At 39.6% G+C, this 21,639-nt stretch overlaps 1 protein-coding gene across 1 annotated transcript in view; it reads left to right on the top strand.

Annotated features, from left to right (window-relative positions):
• The window catches only part of LOC131286817 (protein amalgam-like), a 57,475-nt gene extending 43,490 nt beyond the window's left edge, over nucleotides 1-13,985 (top strand). Inside the window, exons 3-9 of the mRNA XM_058315819.1 lie at nucleotides 1,080-1,402; nucleotides 1,521-1,668; nucleotides 7,419-7,516; nucleotides 8,926-9,047; nucleotides 9,263-9,443; nucleotides 10,531-10,701; nucleotides 13,543-13,985. Of these exons, the coding sequence (XP_058171802.1) occupies nucleotides 1,080-1,402; nucleotides 1,521-1,668; nucleotides 7,419-7,516; nucleotides 8,926-9,047; nucleotides 9,263-9,443; nucleotides 10,531-10,701; nucleotides 13,543-13,737 (1,238 nt within the window). The 3' untranslated portion in view covers nucleotides 13,738-13,985. The remainder of the gene's footprint in view (nucleotides 1-1,079; nucleotides 1,403-1,520; nucleotides 1,669-7,418; nucleotides 7,517-8,925; nucleotides 9,048-9,262; nucleotides 9,444-10,530; nucleotides 10,702-13,542) is intronic.
• Nucleotides 13,986-21,639: the final 7,654 nt, after the last annotated feature.

Raw genomic sequence — 21,639 nt, forward strand, 5'->3', positions numbered from 1 at the left:
CAAAAGCTGCTGAGGTTTACCATATTTTTTGTTTAACTTTTCTCTAAGGATATTCCCCAAGCTGAATAGATGATTGCTTGCTGCTTGCTCAGTGCATTTGATATTTTATATTGTTCAACATTTCATCAAAGGAATTTCACCTAACCTTATCAAGTTCTCTACTTTCAAATTTATTTTAGGTAACTCCATAAAAATTTTGATTCTTTTTATTGTTTCATTGTGAAGCGATGTTTCTTTCTTAACCCAAACGAAAGTAACAGTTTTGTTTTATGCTAATCCATTTTCATTTCATTCCATTTTCATCGACATGAAAACTCCCTCACAAATGACGGACAATTTCCTACTCAATTTAACGTTCACATTCTAAAATGTCGCCGAGGCCCCTTGAAGCCATTCCGACGACGGAGCAACCAATGCACGGTAAACGACACAGACACATGGAAGATCAATATTCGTTCCAACTTTACGTAGCATTAAAATTTACTATTTAGCCTTGAGCTTTTTTGACAGCACAAAGTTTAGCCGTTTTAGCTTCGACAGCTCCGGCTTTGAAACTTCTTAGCCAAAAGTCCTTACGTCGATTATGCCTAATGCCGGCTCCGGGTAGCTTGCGTCGGAGCTCGACAGCATAAACTTTTCCACACTACACATACGCTCGCTTGAGGGTAAGGCTGACCTTGGAAGGTTCCCTAGTCATTCGGGTTTCGTTTCGGCATTGTTTTTAACGAATGTTTTCTGCAATAGAGAACATGTAGATGAAACTCAGACGAATTGTGCGGTTCAATTTTTTTGTGTGGGTTCTCCAACATTTCCCGGTAATTGCGGATAACCAGGCGGAAAGTTGCTATAGATGCACTGTAGGATAATGTTCCGATAACGGAAAGGTTTGTTTGAAGAAAAGTATGAATTTGTGGAAAAGATAGAAACAAATTAAAATGGCGCTATTATAACTAAGTGGCACGACATCCCCTAGAAAAGGCAATATCTTATATAAAATCAACTTCATTCGTTTCTCTGAACAGAAGAATCTCTTAAACGCGCTCTTTATCTTTTGTCTTTTGGAAACTTTCTTTTTCCAGGCCGGAATATCCTGTTGTGGCGACGGGGGAGCGCCGTCGTAACGGCGGCCAATCTGATCATCACCCGCGACGCCCGGTTCAAGCTGCTCGAGGGCTACAGCTTGCAGATTAAAAACGTGCGCCCGCAGGACGCCGGGGATTACAACTGCCAGATCGGTGACCACGACAACCGGGATCTGGTGCACACGGTCGAGATTCTCGTGCCGCCCTCGGTGCGCTCGAACCCGGAAACTGGCCACGTCACCGTCCGGAAGGGCGGCACAGCTACGCTTGAGTGCAAGGCCTCCGGCAATCCGGTGCCGAGCATCAGCTGGACACGGAAGGTACGTTAGCTGGTCCGTAGGATTCGACGGAAAATCATGTGTTCTTTTCTTCCGGCGTTTGTTCCTGATTTTGGTTTTTCTCTCCATCCCTTTTGTTCTCTTCATCCCCACGGCGTAGGACTCGATACACGGATCGCCACATCTCTCCGAGGGTCCTACCCTGACGCTGGACAACGTCAACCGGCAGGACAGTGGAACGTACCGGTGCTACGCGGACAACGGCATCCGGGAGCCGGTCTTCGTCGACATGCAGCTGATTGTGCTCTGTGAGTAATTGATTCGACCGGCCTTGGATACGGTTGCAGTTCAGCAGCCCATACCAACTCTATTCCGATTGCGCCGGAAGCAATCAGTCACTAACTAGTTTTTTGGAGGCCAGGTACCTGGCCCGTCGGTAACTCCTGGATCCCCTTCCGCCCCATGGAAGGTTTCATGTCGTCCGCGTTACTTTTTCTAGTTCTTTCTGTAGAAGGTCTTTTGTGTCAAATGATGGTAAGCGGGTTAAAATACAAATTCGAATTGTGGAATCAAAAATTAGATGCGAATCTTTCTGGATCTCTTCCTGGTCCAGCTCGAAACCCGGAACACTGTGACGCATGCTATCCCCCACCTTCTGTGTTGCTCGGAAGGATGTATCTCCCTTATCCCGCCTTGTTCGTTCCAATAAACTGACTACGTTGCTACCAAAGTCGGCCAGCGCACGGTTGTTCCCGTTCCCCCTCTTATGCTGCCCCTCTCACGCCCCCTCCCCCTCACTCCTCATTCTCTCTCTCTCTCACGCCGCCCCTCTCTCTATCTCTCTCTATCTCACTCGCTTCCCACCCCTTCTCTCTCTCTCTCTCTCTCTCTCTCTCTCTCTCTCTCTCTCTCTCTCTCTCTCTCTCTCTCTCTCTCTCTCTCTCTCTCTCTCTCTCTCTCTCTCTCTCTCTCTCTCTCTCTCTCTCTCTCTCTCTCTCTCTCTCTCTTTCTCTCTCTCTCTCTTTCTCTTTCATTCCTGCTTCCCCAGTCTATCTGACTTCCTCTCCCTGTTGCTCCTTCTTCTCTGTCATGTCTCTATTTCACTTTTTTTTGGCTTTAAAGCCCAAGGTATATATATATAGAAGGTGACATTACGTCGCTGTGGCAGGTGTGCCATATTTGAGTATTGATATGTTATAAGCTCAAACCTTGTCCAATACTCACTCAAAACTCACAACAATACCAACAGCAGTGTTACGTCAAGTCATGAAATGTCATTTTACTCTGGACGACTTCACTTTCTAATATATACACCCATGGTCTAATGTAATACTCTGGTCAAATACTGTAGAGCATTTTGACAAATCGTCAAAAGAAAAATACAAGAAACCTTTGACAGTCCGGTTTATATTGTTTGCTTTTAGAATGACCGTTGTGTTGGGGAGTATTATTGCGGTTGTGGTAATTGTGTCTGTTTTAAGTAAAATTTTGCATAATTTGAGCGCACACGAAGGCAGATTTGCAAGGATGCTGCTCACTGCCACGGTTATCTGGCCGTTGGCGATCGGGAGTACTACTTCCGGAAGGTGTTGTCTCGGTTTGTTAGGCTACTGAAGTTGACCAAGATCCCGCGATGCATGTTGCTATTGGTCAGGTGTTTGCGTACACGTTGAAGGGTCTTCCAAAGTGCGAAACGGTCAACGGAACAGTAGGCAATGTGGACGACGGAACGTTGTCTTGCTTCTTGATCAAGCTAGTGAAGCAGGAAGCAGGTGAATGAAACCACCTGCAGGCGCAGGCCTGTCTGAAGCAGGCTTGTGCTATCTGGTTGCCGCCGAAAAGTGCAGAAAGTTGCTGCCGATACGCAGTTGTCCCAGATAGGCGTTCTCATCAAGGTATCCGATGAGTAAGGATGGGTCCTCCAGAAAAGGGAAAATTGTCGTCAGTGCTCGTCGTTTTCCCTTTGTTTATAAACAATATTTGACACTTGAGTTTAATCAATATGGTGGACATGAAATCCCCTATTCCATAACCGTAGTCATTCACCGTGTATACACCTTGCCTCCAGCCCTCCTCAAAGGTGTCAAAACTGTTGCATCAAGATGTCAAAATTACGACAAAAAATTAAATCACCTTGCAATAAATAAATAAATAAATAAATAAATAAATATTTACATGAAATAGAAAGTAAAACCGATTGCTATCGTGTTTCTGCTGATTGTTGTTCGCATAAACATTTTTTTTACGGAACGCATCACATCTTTTTGAAAACAAAAAATGTGCTTTTACAAAGATACCTTACAACTCTATACACACCTTGGGCCCACCAATGGATAACCAAATTACTGATTTTATCATAAAGTCTCCTTAAATTTTTGAATGCTCCTTGTACCTTGCGTGGACAAAGTTGTTTTCATAAAATAAACAGCGTTAGGATAGTCGGAGTATCTTTATTTTTCGAAACTAAAAGCATCATTGTATATTCATCAAATCAAAATATGAAAACCCCGCTTCTTCAGTTTATAGTTTGCTAAACTAAAAATCCTGACATTTTTAGAACACATTGATCACAAAAACTATTGATTTTATAATAAAGTTACCTTGAAACATTATATATACCTTGTGCCTTGTCTGAAATTGATATTTGCATCAAATAACCAAGGTTGGGACAGCTGACGTATCTATTATTTTTCGATGAAAAAAGAATCACCATATGATCGATGAGCAAAAATAAAACAAACAGTTTTTTTAAGCACTAAAGGTGCAATAAAAGCATTTTTTATCTATTTTGATAACAAAACATGATGATTTAAAAATTAGGTTACCTTGAAACGATGTACATACCTTGGCCCTGTCAGTGTCTTGAAAAAATATCATTTTCATGAAACTGGCTTACATTACCCTACCTTTACAAAGGAAATCAAAGCAAGCTGTCAATGCAGTTCCAACTTGTTCATTCGTACGTGTGGAGGTTTTGTTTACAAAAGTTTTTTCTAAAATACATTAAAACTTGTGCTTAAGTGAAGATGAAAACTTTATCGTACAAGACACAGAGGTTTTGTGTTATGCTGTAGTGATTTTGCTCTCGATGTTTTGCTGAAAACGATTCAGATAGAGAGTGTTTCCATCGCATGTTTGGTTTGAGCTGTGGCGGGCGCGACGGTCGAAAAACGCATGGTCGAAAAAACGCGTCAAACGAAAAAAAACGCTAAGTAACGCTCAAAACTATTTTAAGTATAAGGATTGTGAAATGATTCGACAAAACACCCGTCGGTATCCAGAGTTTTCGGGCAGCCGGCTCCGTCATTCCGTGCCTGTTCGCTTGCCCCGTGGTTTTATGAAGTTCTGTCATTTTGCTCGAATCTGCAAAGTTGGATCTGAATTCGATTAAAACTAGATCCCTCGATTATGGCCCGTTCAGTAGAATGCCAATACAGCAATAGATCGAGAGCACCATGGATGGAGCACCATTTTTCATTTTAAATTATTCCATAATATGGGTTTGATGTCGATGAGAAACGGTTCACAATCAAGCAAACGGTACACAATCTAATGTTCTTATTAATCAATTTTGTTCAATTATCCTTAAAAAAATCCTTCGTATGTTTTAGCCCGTTTTTACTCATCACACATATTAAAAATTTGATTAACTTAAAAATATCGATATAGGGTAACTGTACCAATAGTGGTGCACTTAGTAATGTAAATACCAATTAGGTGTAATTTATGAGTGTTAAGAACACTATATTCTACATATTTGAATCAATTATGATCGAAACATGACTTTTCTTCTGAAAAACATCGATTTTCACCGTAAACCATACAAAATACATGAAAAAAAGCGTATTTTTCTTCCTAGTCGGTTGCTCCTATTATGGTGGTATGGTTCCTATAGTTGTGGTATCGTGTTCCTATAGTGGTGGTAGTACGAAAAACTTGAATATATTTTGACTATAACTTATTTTTGAAGCATATTTCAAACAGAACGGTAAAATACTCCTTGACCAATGCCTTGTCATTGAAAAAACTGTATTGTTTTACCGAAATATGTCCAATTTTAATTCATAAAAAATGCTCTGAATATTACAGCTAAAGATATAGTATATGCTTTATAGCGTATCCTTCGCCCGCTTTTTTTTTTCTTTCCTCTGCTTCTTCTGCTGAGCCTTCTCTCCAGTTCCGCTTTGTTTATTTTGTAGAAACAGAATAAAATCTCTAAATTTACCTGATTATATTGACCAAAACCGGAATAAAACTAAAATATACTTGTGAAAAAATCTATGGCTACTATAGGAACAACTTGAGTTTTTGTGCCTATAGTGGCACTATAGTAAAAACTATGAAAATATAATAAAAGTATGGTAAAATGCACTAAGTTCGTATAAATTAACTATATTGGGGTATGTCAGAAGCAAAATCATATAGTTTTAATGATTTTGCAGTGATTTATAGCCTTAAGGAAATCATGATATTCGTTATAGATTCTTAAGGAATGCAGCATGTTGGGACAACCTGTTGAGAAAATATGAATTTTGGAGCTTCTATATTACGGAATGAGTTGGTTCATCTTTTTAACACTCCGCAGAAGATCAAAGAACATTTCATAGAAGAACAAATAACTCCATTGTATATATATCGGCGTAGAGCTAGGATTTTATTCCACTACAACCACTATTGGTACTAGCTCCACTATGGGTGCACTTACCCTAGTGTAACCTTAACTTATTCAAATGCACTTCATTATTAACACTTGCACAGATCAGTTGTCCAGCCGACTACTTTTTTGTTGCGAGCTTATAGCTTTAACTTAGATTTCAATTTTGATTTCGATTGACGATTTTGTTCAAACTTCATCGCAACTTCATTTATTGCACATGATAAACTTTGCAAGGCCCTACGATACGGTTATTCCACCCAATGCGGAATCGTTTTAGACAAATGACCTTCCCATTTGATAATTTCGTTATTTTCAAAGATCTTTCATACCCTTAATCGGTTACTTTTTATTATGTTTGTGGACAATATTTTGGCGGTCTTCTCTGGTCTGGTGGTTCAGAATTTTTTTCAATAGTCAAGAAGTAAAATTTAAATTTTGACAAACTTATTTTAAATCTAAATGACGTGATGGAAAGCATTTATATTTTGGTAAATGTTTTGGTTTGACAGATTACAAAAAAATTGTGTTTGAAAAAACTGCCAGCTATTTTAGAGATATAAAAACTTTGCCGCCCGGATACACGCTGAGGTGTATTGAATCCGTGCCGGTTTTCATCCGCTCACATCATTTTGGTGTGCTGTCAACGCAGTCACCTGACACGCACCGCAGACTACTGGATGTAAATAAACATCAAATAGAAAGTAAACAAATTTCACAGGGCGCGTTGCTGTTCGTACGTAAATTCGAATAGGAATGATTAAACAGGGCGGCCAGATACGTAGGAACTAGTGCAAACGCGACGGTCGTAAAGCGTTGCGACATCGTGAATTATGCGGACGTCAAAGTGTTAAACACGACAATGGCGTAAAATTCAAAATGACCTCTGTTTTGATTCTAGTGTAATTGAAAACTCTCATTACCTACTTCAATGCTCACATTTATCTATATAACATGTTTATTTTGTTACGAAAACTCTCTCGCAAGCTATTTGCATTCTAGTAAACCTTCCCAAACTTTCTATAATTTGCTTGAAAACGGTTTCGAACGAGTGAGTTGATCATAATAATTGTATCATGGCCGTACTCATGCTAATCGCATTAGGAGCCTCAAAAGAATCCTTCTCAACTCGAAAGCAGTCAAACCTTGCGGCTCACAGGACGAGCATAAAGAAACAATATACACACATCGTGCCAGTATGCTTAACCGTCCGAACAAAATGGATGTGCTCCTTCTCGGAATCGTCGGTACGAGTGAAATTCCGCACAATGTACGAATAAGGCTGTAGTTTGATAGATTAAACTGGTCACTTTTGATAAATTTTGGGTTTTCCTTTTTCTACCTTTTTCCCGTCTCACGCGCTTTCTCCCTGCCTTGACCGAACGACCCACCGGATCTCCACAGCTCCACCCGAAATCACAGTCGAAAAATCATGGGTCCACGCTGGCGAAGGATACGAGGCCCAGCTCGTCTGCACCGTTCACGGCGATGCTAATCCGGAGGTAAGTCCAGGCTGAAATAAAACAAACTTTCAAAACATACACATTCACTGTTTGGTACTGGTAAAGGTTAAGGGAAAACATTTTAAAACGTATAAATTCCAACAGTATTGTTTCACAGCTGGGTTGTTTGCACGCTGAGAAACTAAACATAAAGAGTTGATTGGTTGATGATCCTAAAAATGGAATTGTTGATGTTTTAGAAATTCGATTATAAAAAATATAATTCGATTATAAAAGTATATCAACACTTAAGAAAATATCGCAACTAAACCATTATTTAACGACAACATTTCAGCTTGTAAACGAGCATACATTGTATAAACAAGTTCTAGTGACTTGAACTTTGAAAAAATATCACTTTTTCAGGTTTTTCGAAACTGATTCTGACAAAACAATCGGTTTCATCCAAACCCGATAGATTTTATTAAGAAAATTCAGTTAGATCAAAAGATTCCATTCGAATAGGAAGGTAAAATAAAAGAGAATCCAATGAAAAAGGAAAAGAACCCTGAGGAAAGTTCCAACGCTGCTGCATAATGCATTCAGAAAAGAGCGTTGAAAAATGGAACCAATAAATCAAGCCATTTTCACTACAACCGGTAATGATGCTTGGAGTAGTTGCTTGCACCATTTTGACTTGGCTAGGGCCAACCGGGAGCCTTGCGTGTACTCTGCAGAATGGTTGAAATACCTCCGAAGAAAGCTTCAACGGCATACATTAGTCTTAACTGCCAGAGTATATGAAAAGCATGGTATAAATTTTTCGTTTACTTTTTATAAATGTTACTGACACGAATGAAAGTAAAACTAACGTATTTTCGCGTTTGTTGTAGCATTCGTAAAAGATAACTTTGCAAAATTGATGAAAATGCACGTCTTGTTGTTCAGCACTATTAAGAATATTAGGCCAAGCTCCATCTCATTCGTAAAGTTATTTTTTGTGGATCTTAATCACTGTTACAAACAAAAGTAAAATCGAATCAGAAACATTCGTCTACCATTCTATACAATGCGGTGTTCAGTTAGTTCATAGAAAGAAATGTCTCCTATATGTGGCTCAATTTCCTCTCCTCTCGATACCAAGAAGCAAACAGAAACCTTTGTTATGTTTAGATCATTAAAATGATCGAGAAACTAACCGGTTCAACTATTCTTCGAAGCAATCAATCGATGGCAAACCCATTTTGATCCAGCGGTTTTTTCCAACTCTATTTTAAAGAAATTTCTTTACCAAAAAGATGAAATGAAACTTCACATTACTGGCCATAACCGATTGTCTGGGATACATTTCAAATCTGGGCTTTTGCCAAAAGATCTTCAAATACATCCACTAACTAAACTGACGCAGTTTTCAGTATCCCCGGATCCGGCGTTTGCTACATGTGTCTGCTGAACTACTCTATTTTCAGGTCATGTGGTATCAGGATTCCTTTTTACTTCATCCCAACGATAGGCGGACGATGGATACACGAGGGGAGAAGCATTATCTAACGATAAGGAACGTCCGATCGTCTGATTTTGGAAATTACAGGTGATTGAATTTGTACAATTGGGCATTGTTGAGCTTTATCATAATTTAATTGAACATAATGTGCTTGTTTACTTTTAATCAGAAGCTACAACTCTGAGCGATATTTATGTCGTATAGCAAACTGTTATCTCTGCAGCTTTAATGAGGAAACACAAATTTTAGCTCACAAACCCGGAACTATCTTTCTCAATTTTAACCGGAACTATCTTTCTCAGCTGTGTGGCGGAAAATTCTCTGGGACGCGCAAAGAAATACATCGAAGTGTCGGGACGGCCTGGACCGGCCCAGTTCCACTCGCCAATGTACAGCAGATATCGGGAAATGTACAACCTAACATGGAGCATTGAATCATTCCCACTGATAGAGGAAATAAGATTACTCTACAGAAAATTAATGGTAAGTAACTCTGGGGCTGTACAGAAAGCTTGCCAGCAATAATTCCCGCTCGCCTTCGCTTCTCCTTGAGTTTCGCTATCGTTTTCATCCCATTCCAATCCTGAGTTCGTACGCTTCCGCATCATGCGGTCGCTAAAGGAACAGGAAAACTTATCTTCGGTTACAAATTTATTCCCCACCATAACTATCAGTAAAACCTTTTCCATAATTCTGGAGCGTCAGGGTTTACTATACACAGCCACATCAGCGCGCCACGGCGTCCATGAAAAACACTCGTTTCTGTTGGAGTTTCTCCTTCTCGATGTAATTTATTATAGTACGGGCAATGATTTTACACTTTCCCATGGAAGCATCATCAAACCGCAACACACCGGGAGGTTGTTTCATGTTTAAGTAATAATTTATACACAGCATCCTTGGGATTCTATTAGCTCCTCCTGAATTAATTCCATGACGATTATCCTGTTTTATAATGAGTCTTTTGCTCAGCTGGAGAAAAACCACTTCCATCTCCATATTGAAGACAACATTAACGAACACTGTTTGAGTGATGTAGTTGGTAAAGATAAATTTATTTCGTCACTTTTAAGCATTCAGCGCGGAATGCGTTATAGGCACACCAGTTTTCTATAGCAAGGGTGGTGAAATGAAAATAATTACACTACAGCTTTTCAAATGAAATATTTGTGATCTTAAAGAATCAAGTCCTTGGCAAGGTTGCAGGTGGCAACTGGGCTTAATTTTAGTAAATATTTCATAATGGAGTCGATGATAAAGCATTTCAATAAACTTAAACAAATCGTCTAGAACATCGTGTCTAGAACACAAAGAGACAGCTACAACTCGTAAGCATTCCTTTTTAAGTTATCCTTTTTCCACCATCATAACTACTAAACACCAGCTTTAGTTCCAGGCAATCCCATTTCATACTCTACCTCATTCGCATAAAAGCATTAAATCCAAACAAAGACATAATTATTCACTGCCTGTTAGTGAGCTGATCTGTTCTTCACTCTACTCTCGCAATTTGTTCCACTCCAATGTACTCTATCAATGACGCCGTCGGTGCCGTGTTGCACAAATTCAGATGAACGAGTCTTATCAACACCCGGGCAGATGGCACGACATCATCCTGAACCCTCCGTCAACTCGATCCGAATCCTATCGGCATATCATGACTTACACCATCAAGGGACTGGATCCGAACTCCGTCTTCGAGACGATCGTGCAGGCGAAAAATCGCTACGGCTGGAATGAGGTGAGTGTTACCTGATCCTTAAACTCAATTTTGGCATGTTCCAATTTGTTTTATGAAATATTGACCGTAACAAGCCATTTTGTTTTGCTTTTTTCAAAGTGTTGTTTATCTTTTGTATGGGACAGCGACGAGAAAACTGACAGCTAGTGTCGTTTCGGTCCTTCCAATCATAATAACCTCAAATGTTTATTCAGTAGTTTGTAGGAGCATATAGGAGCATGGATAGTTTATAAATTAAGTACTTTGGCATGTTTTTTGAGCCAAATGGGACCTAAACGGCTATTGTAACTTATACCAAGGATATCGATATGTTTTGCCACACAAAGTTGTTACGGGGCTAGAACTAGCGGTCAATTGGCTAAGATCTATAATACTGACAGAGATAAACAAGTGCAAAATAAAGGAACTAAATAAAGGGAAAAGAAATTGATTTTTATAACAGTCGACGAACGAGGAATAGGTCGAAAACTAAGAATGAATCCTTACAAAGAATTCCAAAACTGGAGAATTGCTTTGGGAACAGGAACACTTTACTAGGTTGAACTACTTTTAAAAAGCCTATCTTTCAAAATGTGTACATGATGATGGAACTGTGTACATGATGATGGAAATGAAGCATGTTGTTACGTTAAAAGAAATCAGATAAAATGTTTAGTTCGTCGATTAGTCTAAAAGCGATCTATTCGAGTCATAATGTAGGCAGATTATGTGGTAGCAACCTGATTTGATACCAGATATTGACCATTTGTCCCTAACAGTCATACACACTGAATGGACCGTCAAGCTAAAGCTTTAAGTTCAATGGCAGCTGGAAGGACTTAAACTATGCAGTTTAGCAAAAATATCGTGAAAAAATGGGTGATTTACAATCTGTAACATATACCTGTTATTCAAAAAATCATCTTACTATGTGACCACAGCCTCCAGTAGGACAACGATCGTGCGGTACTGGTGTCGTATAATGTGCTCAAGTCACCCAAAGCACTTCCCCAGATCATTCCATGGCATATTTAGGGTGTTGATCAAAGCACCAGTGAAAAAACGACGAACAAAATACAATGAGAACTGAAATCCGCGATGCAGGGTACTTGGAATAGTATAACGTCTTTGAAGGCCAAAAATTAGTGGAATCGATGCCAAAACTGTTGCAGGCAGTACTGGGTCCTAACGGTAGTCATACAAAGCACTAACTAAATGAGTTTTTTTTCAATTTGATTCCAATTTGGCCCTTAGATTATGAAGTTCATAGATCTGTACGCTCAATTTTGCGATGATTAAAAAGGCCCTTTTTCACTTATTATTTTACTGTAAAAAATGCAGACTAGTTATTTAAACAAAAAGTGTATATTTGTGTTGGCTGATAAACTTACTATCGAACTAAACTTAAATTATTAAATAAGGTCAATGTTTGCGCGCGTAATAGAAAAAAAATCCTGTGCTCGTTTGGTTGCACGCTCAATATTATGGCTGACTGTACTTAGTTTGATTTTTTGAATGTTCGTGTTTGTGGCACCATGATAGTTAAATATGGCCAAATATCACACTACAATAAGATTATGCAAAAAGTTAACATATTGCGTCGTTGTCTAAGCGAATATAGCATTAAATCAGTGTAAACAACTTAGGCAGCAACGAGCGAAAAAATATTGAAAACATCCCATTCGATTGCCTACCGAGGATTCTACAACACACTATCAGTTAATTACATCGTAAATAGACCATTTGAATTGCATCCCATTAGGGAGGCAAAAATGAACCTAAATTGCACCGTCAATTTAATCGGTTTGATGTGTGTCCTTATTCACCCGGCCCAGTGTAAGCAAACTATCGTCCACAAACCGACAAGCACCCACCAGGCACACAGTGATCCAATATTAATTCGCAAAGGTAGAATAAAAGAACCCTTGACCGGTAATGATAACCAGAAATAGTGAGAAGGATTGGAATAAAAACCAAATGATACGCAGAACAATTTCCTGCCATAAATGGTAAATAAATTATAATAAAAAGTTCATCATGCTCTCCAGGCACAATCAGCTCATCTACTCCGTTCTCATCTAGCCACATTAGGCTTGAAATAATTTACATAACATTTTTAATTACCTCATCCAGCACAAATGTAAATTATCAACACGACTCCATACTGGAACGCATGCACCAAAAAAGGTAAAGAGAGCGCACGGTTGAGAGAAAGATAGCAGGGGTGCCACTTTTTCGTGCCAGTTCGGAACGCTATTTTGCAACAATTTCCATCCGATAGGCTGATTAAAATTAATTGCACAGCCACGTTGCGACTAACGAGATTTTGTGGCACGACTGCAACGCGTTTCAGGTTGTATGTGTGCTTTCGGAGCGGTGGTAGGTAGAAACAATGAGCAATGAGTGTTGAGGAGAAAATACTTGACATGAAAAGCAAACGTTGATCGGAAATTAACAAACAAACAAAAAATTATAAACAACGAGTGTCCATCGTACAAAATAGGCCAAAATATTCGGACGTTTCATTTTCAATTTCGCTCATTTCATTTACGCGCTTTTGACCCGCTTTCTATCCGATTATACTGTTATAGAGACAAAATGGCTCCTCCGTAACTTTCCCCGTAGGGAAAGCGCAGGAAAAGCGTATCATGTGTACCTTGATCGAAACAATGACTTGGTTTAATTACTCACGTAAAGCGTTGGCCAGATGTGAGACTCCGACATTTCATTTAATTCTATTATAACCATTTTCCGGGACGAATTTTCCTATTTTCTCGCCTTAATGAGATCGATTCGGTCGCATCTGTATACGAATAATCGAATGTTAATTTCGATTCAATTTTTGTTTCTCCACCATCCTAGGTTAGCGACATTTTCCAGTTTTACACGCTCAGCACCGATATGCCGAACGAGGACGTGGAGCAGACGCTCGGTTCGACGGCGTACGGGAACAACTACCGGGCACTCAGTGGCAGCGGCACACTCGGGGACAGTTTGGTCCTGACGGCATTTCTCCTGAGCTTAGTAACGACCGTGCGGCGGCTGACGAGAATGTAAAGAGCTCGACTGTAATAATTAATTAGACGCCATGTGCCCATGTTTAGTTTCTACCTTCTCATCCTATGAACACAGTGTGTTTGATTGTATTTTTTAACTCATTGCTAAAAGAGAAGACCACCTTTAACAGTTTAGAGAAAGAAAACGAATACGAAACACAAAAAGAACGGACATGTAAACCATCCAACAATATACCTGCCTCCTGCCCCTACTGGAGAATATAATGGAAGTACTCTTCTTACATACTTCATTGTAACGCTACAGGTCGTTCTCCATTATCTAGGTAGAATGAGTAGATAAGCGATTTGAAAGCAACAGAAAAGTCAGTTTAATCGGTCAGTGGAAGGACGGAAATAACGAACAACGTTGTCTACCAATGGAATGGGTAATTTTTGTAGCAAAACATAAGAAAAATTTCGTGGAAGTTACTGTGAAAGTAAATACTTAAGTAAGAGTGTAAGTAATTTAAGATGATATAGAAAGTACTCGCCGTCAGGCGACGAACAGATAAGAAACTGCAAATGAATAAAAAAGGTGGAAAAAATATACCATAGTTGACGCCAAAGAAGAGGCAGCAAAATGCTGTAAGAAGATACATTATTTACCCCGTTCTTTGCCACTCGCGCTCACTCCTTCTTTGCTGATGACAGATGCAGATAAGTCTTGTCTCTAATTTCAGTGGGAGAAAACGTAACAGGAAGTAGTTGCTTAACAGAGGAAAACTTATTGTAATGCTAAGACTTATTATTTTATAATGTTCGCGTAACGTTGTACATTCAGTTACAGCAGAAGCTATTTATCTATTTGATTTCCCGATTCCAATACAGATTATAAAGTAAGATCCTTATTGGTTTATTTTTAATTGCCTGCTAGCTTCTTGAGAATCCGCGCTCAGCAAAGACGTTATTTTATAAAAATTGTAACTTATTATTTTGGAATGTGTCCATATGTTTTTAACAATAAAATCTTGCTGAACAAAATTCTTTTCAAATTCATTTTTGTGTATTTCTGTCGAAGGTTTAAATATTGGTGAGTACAAGCTGTCTCAGTAGTAGCTGAACCCTCATACTCAGAACATTTTTATTCTTGTACTGTAAGTTCATTGAAATCTAGAAGTTAATAAGGTATATCAATTTTTTTCCTTTAACCTCAGTATAATTTCGTGTCTGTTATGAAGTGATTGGTTTTCAGACAGGATTTGTGATGTCCTCTTTTCATCCAATTACGAATACATCAAACCAATTCGATTCAAATAAAAAATCGAAGTTAAATGAAACCGGAGGCAGATCACTGATCCAGTATAACAATCAAGACAGTTAACGCCGACATCTTGACCAGCTCGGGAACAAATCGTTCATATTGACATCTACCACGGTTGATTGTAAAAAAAAACATTGAAACGCCACCAAATGATGCTACAGTTTTACAAACCATTCAAATACCAGACCATCTTTCCTCCATATACTCAATGACCTCAGAAGGGAAGATTCTCTTGAGGTTCAAAAAATAGCGCACCCTGTACCGCGGATTTCAGCTCTTGTATCCTGCCGGCAGTACAACAAAAAGAAAAAAAGTAAGGTAGAAGAAGAGAACACATCTCCCAAGTCCAATCAGTCAAACACTAATGGATGGTTTTTCGCTTTTCGGCTCGTGGCAAATGGCAGAAACGTAAACACCATTCAGCATCAGCTAAATGAGTTAAGTAAAAATGGGGCATTGGTAAAAGGAAATTCACCCATTTCAACATGTGTTTCGAATCCGTTCGTTCCAGTCATTTTTTTGTTCTATTTTACTTTTCCGTCCTACCGTTTTCCATTCCATGTTTTCATCCTCTCTGTCACTTGTCACTTTTCTGGAGGTTTCGGGACGCCATGTTTGAACGAAGTACTACTTTCTGCTACCGGAAAAAATACTTTCTGCTATAGTATTGCTCAAATTCACTCCACTCCTGCCTCCATCCACGAGCTCGCGTTAGCTCGTTAAGGATATGAAACTTATGAAAACGCAGGCCAGAAAAATGGCGCTTCACGCCGGTTGGCTTCGGAAGTGCACCTTTGCAGAGCCACGCGCCAAATGAATTGCAAACTACATACAAAACCGACTCTGTCAATTCTCACCCCGGTAGAAAACCGTGCGCGCGAACGAGCGTACGGATTTTAAATTAAACGTCAATGCTAGGCCAGCTGCCATTGGCAGTTCCTCTGTGAGAAGTGATTTTCGCTTTGGCCCGTTCCTATCGAGCCCCAAATACTTCAGTGCACCGGTCGGGATATATGGAGGAGGAAAGGAGAAGGAAGGTTCCACCAGCGCTTTCCGCGGAATGCATAAACATGCCCCGTGTCAATAGCAGATGTGCAAAATGCAGCGAGAGAAATGGGGGCCAACTGGGATGTTTACCCATGAATGGGTATTCCGCCATTTAACCATTTGTATTTTTATGTTTCCACTTTTCCGCTGGATGGTGGCTCCGGGTTGGCATAATTATGCTTCTTGTGCTTCATTTTTTTGCAATCTACATAAAGGAAACTGAAGCCGTGCTGTGCGCGTTCGCTTATGAAGCTGAAACGTACACTTCACGAAAAGTGCAGCAAATAAAAGTGCAATGCTTTCATCGACATTTGAGAAACCTGTTTTCACTCCCACAAAGCCCTTATTATGATTTACCATCTGCAATAAGCGTTGCTCTCATTCGTATATTTTGTTAAATAACTAGAAAGATCAACAATGTATACAGACAAATAGAACTCGTGAATGTTGGTAAATCAAAACGTAAACGACAAGATTATTTGTTTCACAGAATTTGTTTCGAAAACAACATTGATATTTGAAGGAGATTGCTTTTTACAGCCTTTTACGATGGATACATCAGTTATTATTCGTAAGTAAGCTTAAACGCGTTGATCACCTTTGTGAACTCCGTTATCGAAACTTGAAACCGGGAAATGACATATTGCAATCCTTCATAGCATCTGTGACCTTTGTTAATGATTCTATACTCTCGAATATGCCATGATTCATGATCATGACAACGACACCGTTCCGGTGACGACGCTCGAGTATCCATTCCGGACATGCAAACCAAGTTTGAAGGAGCTGTATTCCATCCAATGACATGATCCCACCCTTCTCGACGTGCGGATAGGATAGCAGCTTCTGACAGCCGCGTTGTAAACGAAATCAACTTGCGATCGATATACATTTAGCACAGTTTACTTTATTTCTTATTTTCTTAGCCCACCCCCTGCCCAGCGTCCTGAACCCGTCATCTCATCATCGGAAAGAAGTTATCTTAAAGCCAATATACGCCGATAGATTATGTTTGCACGGGAGATACGGTTCTCCTTTTCCTCTACAAGCGTGTAACGACAACAGTTGAGGATGGTTCCGGAAGGGCATAAAGGAATAAGGATACGAAAACAACCGAAATCATCCGCTCGGTGATGGCGGCGACTGATGTCTGCCGATATTTGTATACAACGATCGGTATTTCGATGAATTTTCACTCTCCTTCTCTCCCTAGGAGCACGATAGGAAATAACAAACCAGCGAGAATGACGATAATGGCATGGGAAACATCGCATACCCACCTCAAATAGACACACACACAAGCAACAAGCGCCGTTCCGACCGCCTGCGGAGGGATTTGGTTGAAAGGGTATTTAAAAAGCATCCTCCGGCGGGACTTTGAAGGAGGCGATAAAACAGAAAAAACGGATACGTACAAAAAAAATCTTAGGGCAAGAAGATACATTTTCGTATCCTTTCGCCGGTAAAACCCCGACCGCGAACGCTTCGCAATCGTCATAGCACCGATGTTATTTACCCTATTTCGCGGAAGCACCAGGAGGAAAAACTCTCCGAACCATCCACTATCATCAAAAGCCGTCAGCTTCCGTATGTTTGCTCCAGACGGACCGCTTTTCCTTCGGCCATCGTTATCTGAGAGGGGCGATTGTCAATAGTTGTCTTCATTGTTGTGGAAAAGTTACCCATAAATGGAGGAAAAATAAATTAATCTGTTATTGGAAAATATTTGACGTTACATGAGTGTTTATCAGATTGACAATCCTATTTATGGATGAGTGAATCGGAATTTTTAGATTTACTAGCAATTTCCAAGATCAATCAAGTTTTCATTCGTATGTGTCTTTTCTGTCAAACCTTACAAATGTTGTTTTATTTACGTAATAAAATTATATAAGGAAACTATGCATATGAGGTAAAAACTAATATATTGCATACTTTCCTTCTTGATTCTATTGCACATGTAAAGGCATATGTTCCCCAAGAAGATGCACGCAAAATGTAGGACTTTGCTTATAAGTGCCAAGGAAAACTTTTGCTACACGCAAAAACTTTCACACTGCAACATATTTAATTATAAGACCTCACAGCTCACACACTCTTTGAAAAGTTGATGCTGATGCTATGCATTAAATTATGCTACTGAAGGACGTCTGTGAGCGCTTTTCTAAATAAACGAGCCGCAATGGTCTGCAGGCTTTTGGTGAGTTGGAAAACCAAAACGCACCAGTGGCAATTGTAGTGTCCTAACGATCATTATTTGCTAGTCATTCCTATCTCCCACCAACACAAACCACTAACGAGCAGTGGTTCCTCATCAACCAATTTGATGCAGCTAAAGGTCGAAGGCAGAGCACATTTGAAGAATTACAGCGAATGCCGGAAGAAAGGAAGTACAATCAACGCGAGGAAGAATTGCATAGAAATCACAAACATCCTCCATGCTGGCGAAAGGTGCATTGCAAAAACTTGCAACCATCCATCCTTCCACAACAAGTCATGAAACAATTACAATCAATTGGTAATTTTAAATTCTAGTAACAGCAACTACATTTCCATCCATTCTTTTGTGTCACAATGGTAATAAATGCGCTTTGCTGCACGGATGGACAAAGAATACAAGGAACCAACCGTCGATGGAAAAGCGGAAATGGACCCATCATGTTTCGACAGTGCAGTTTTGCAATAAGCCAGCGCCTACTCCACGCCGTCCGTGCAACGTGGTGTATGCTAACGAACAGCATTTTAGTGGCCCAAGAAAAAATGCAAATTATTCAATTAACTCTTAATTGCTCTTTGGAGTATGGCTTTGAAGCCATACCTTTTTTCTTCTCGCGTTGTAAACCGTTTGCTGCCTTTGTGGTGCCTTTTTTTTATCCCAAGGATTTGGGTCATTTAGCTTTTTCCGGGAGATTTTCCCTGATTGCATATTTGTGCTTGCACCTTTTCCTCAATATCAAGCAGATTTGAATGCACTTTATTTATCTATTTTTTCCTCCACCTATAGCTATTCAAACAATCGATTGACGCCCCGTATTGTCCGATAAGAGGGGCAAACAAAATCACCCAACGTTGAAATTTCGTGGTTTTATTACTTCCCTTCCTGAAAAACGAACGGAAAAACGGATATATTTTTCATCCACCAACCAGTTCATCCTATCATTCTCCTTTCACTTGGAGCTGGTTACAAATAAATGAATATAAATATACTACACCTATGGTACGTTGCAAACCTGGAGGCCATCTTGCCATGTGGAGCTGTGATGGGTTTAATTTTGTCTTCGTCGTTTTCTCTTTAGCCTCAGTCCATAAAAGTCACAACGTACAGGCTGCAGATGTATCGAAAGGTGTTTGTGTGTGTGTACTACGGTCTTCAGAGAAACCGAAAACTGCAATAAATTTTTAATTTTCCCAACTTGTGCTGTTAGCTTCGTGTTCTTTTTACTCTCACCCTGTCGAGTGCGGAATTCACTAACTGTATATTGGAGGTTCATCTGTTCGTTGTTTGAACAAGGTCTAGTAACATTGAGTTTTTAATTTAAGTTTTATTTAAAAGTCAAGTCCCTGTAATGGTAGTGAAAAAAATATCAGTGTTGGATGAGGACTCAGTGGTGTTATTCAGAAGAGGATATATTTCCAACGATTATTTTTATTCAAACTATTTTTTCCCATTTTAGAACCAAAATTTTTCCTGATGTGAACGTATCAAATTTGCGGAAAGTGCTGCGGAAAAAATGGCGTGATCTGTTTTCCACCAGTTTATTACGGCACAGGTACGTGTCTGTTTCGAATCTAACATGTCTTCTTAACTTGCAAGTTCCTTCGGATCGAAACCACCACCCTCTGCAATCGATACACACAAAAAAAATACCCCATACATGTTCACAGAGCCGTGTGAAATACAGATAACGAGTACGGACGACTAAAGTGGTAATCATTTTGGTAAAAATGTTTCTATTCGACTCAAAATTGACAAGCCACCGTTTTTGGCGTGTATGTAACTGGTTTTTAATATTCATTTCGCGAGGGAAAGCTTGAAATTTTATTTCATCATATTTAGCCACGATAGGAGTGTGTTTCGTTTGAGAGGATTTCTTTTCTGTATTTTTGTTTTCTCTGTACTAAATACATTTCCCACAATATTCCTTTTGCCGACATGAAATCATTAAATTCGTTGAATGATACTTTCGTTTAGCGCCCTTTCAGATAATTAAGCAAGGGGGAAGGTTGTTCTCGTGCGCACCGAGAACATTGGAGAAACATTACATAAATAAAAAAGTCCCAAAAAAAAGCCCGGTAAGGGAAAATCCGAACATAAATTGAATGAAAGCAGAGATTGATTACTTTAGATAATGAGACGCCATTTTCTTTTTCATTTACTGTAACGAATCGGACCGTCCTTTCCTGAAACCCGTCAGTAGTTGTTCTTCTTACGCACCGACCGAATAGTTCCGTCGGCAGTCATTCGTTGCCCTCGGATACTTCCGCTGTTCCTTCGCTCGCAATCGAAGAGGAGCTTTAGCTTGTCCCGATCCCTGTTATTTTCACCCTTGGCTTTATTTGGGCTCATTTAATTATCAAATCCGACGCATCCGACTCGTAGCACTGAAGATCCACCTCCATTCACCCTTCCATTCATCCGTCCATCGGATCGCCGATAACCGACGCACGAGTGTGCCAACGGGCCAGGAAAAGATTTCGAACGAATTCCGATAGGGTTTTCGTTGGAGCGGTACGATAAAATGAATCGCAGATCCGTCTGGTATTACACAAGCGGTCCATGACAGACCACCGAGAATTAGCACGTCAAATTGTCCAGTGAAACATTCATTTCCGCTCTATTGCACCGTTTTCCAATTAAAAAACCAAACACGATCTGCCACGGGGCGGTATTCAGCCTTGGTTCTGATTATTTTGCACTCCTTCTTAATCCTATTATTACCGGCAGCAGTACTAAGCTGCAGTAGGATGGAGGAAATTAATTTTGACATTTTTGATGAAGTCATCGTGTCAATGTGGCATTGGAGGATGGATGGCAGATGGACGCAACTGGCTGATTGCTCTGGATCAGTACTCATCATGTTTTCATTCCACTGGATTAAAAAAAATTCCTGAAAGTTAAACTGTCTATGTCCTTTTAAACCGACTTCCCTGTTATCTAGCAATAAGATTTGGCAATCATTAAAAGTAAAAAAAGGTCTGCTTTTGAAAAGGAGCAGCAAAGCTAATTTATTGATTTTTTATTATAAATGAAACAGTTTCAAGGCTAATCCATAGGTCCAATAATTTTAAGGGTTAGAAAACCACTGATCAATAAAAAGAAAATTGAAGCAGTTTTGTAATTTTTGTTTTAATATTTCCGTAAAAAACTACACTTCTGATGTCTATGGTCATGAAATTGATACCCATATAACCTTGCTTGCATTTGTATGCGATCCTAAAATGTGTTCCTATCCGAAGGGCTGAATTTGAAGCAACTCATCGAACGAAAAGCAAACCCTAAATATATATATTACAAAACAGCTCCAAGTCAATACCATACCGGTTCTTATCCTTCTCTCAAGCCCCAGCACTGTGGAAGACATGCACTGCATCCAG

Source organism: Anopheles ziemanni, chromosome 3 (assembly GCF_943734765.1).
Source record: "Anopheles ziemanni chromosome 3, idAnoZiCoDA_A2_x.2, whole genome shotgun sequence".
Classification (NCBI taxonomy): Eukaryota; Metazoa; Arthropoda; class Insecta; order Diptera; family Culicidae; genus Anopheles; species Anopheles ziemanni.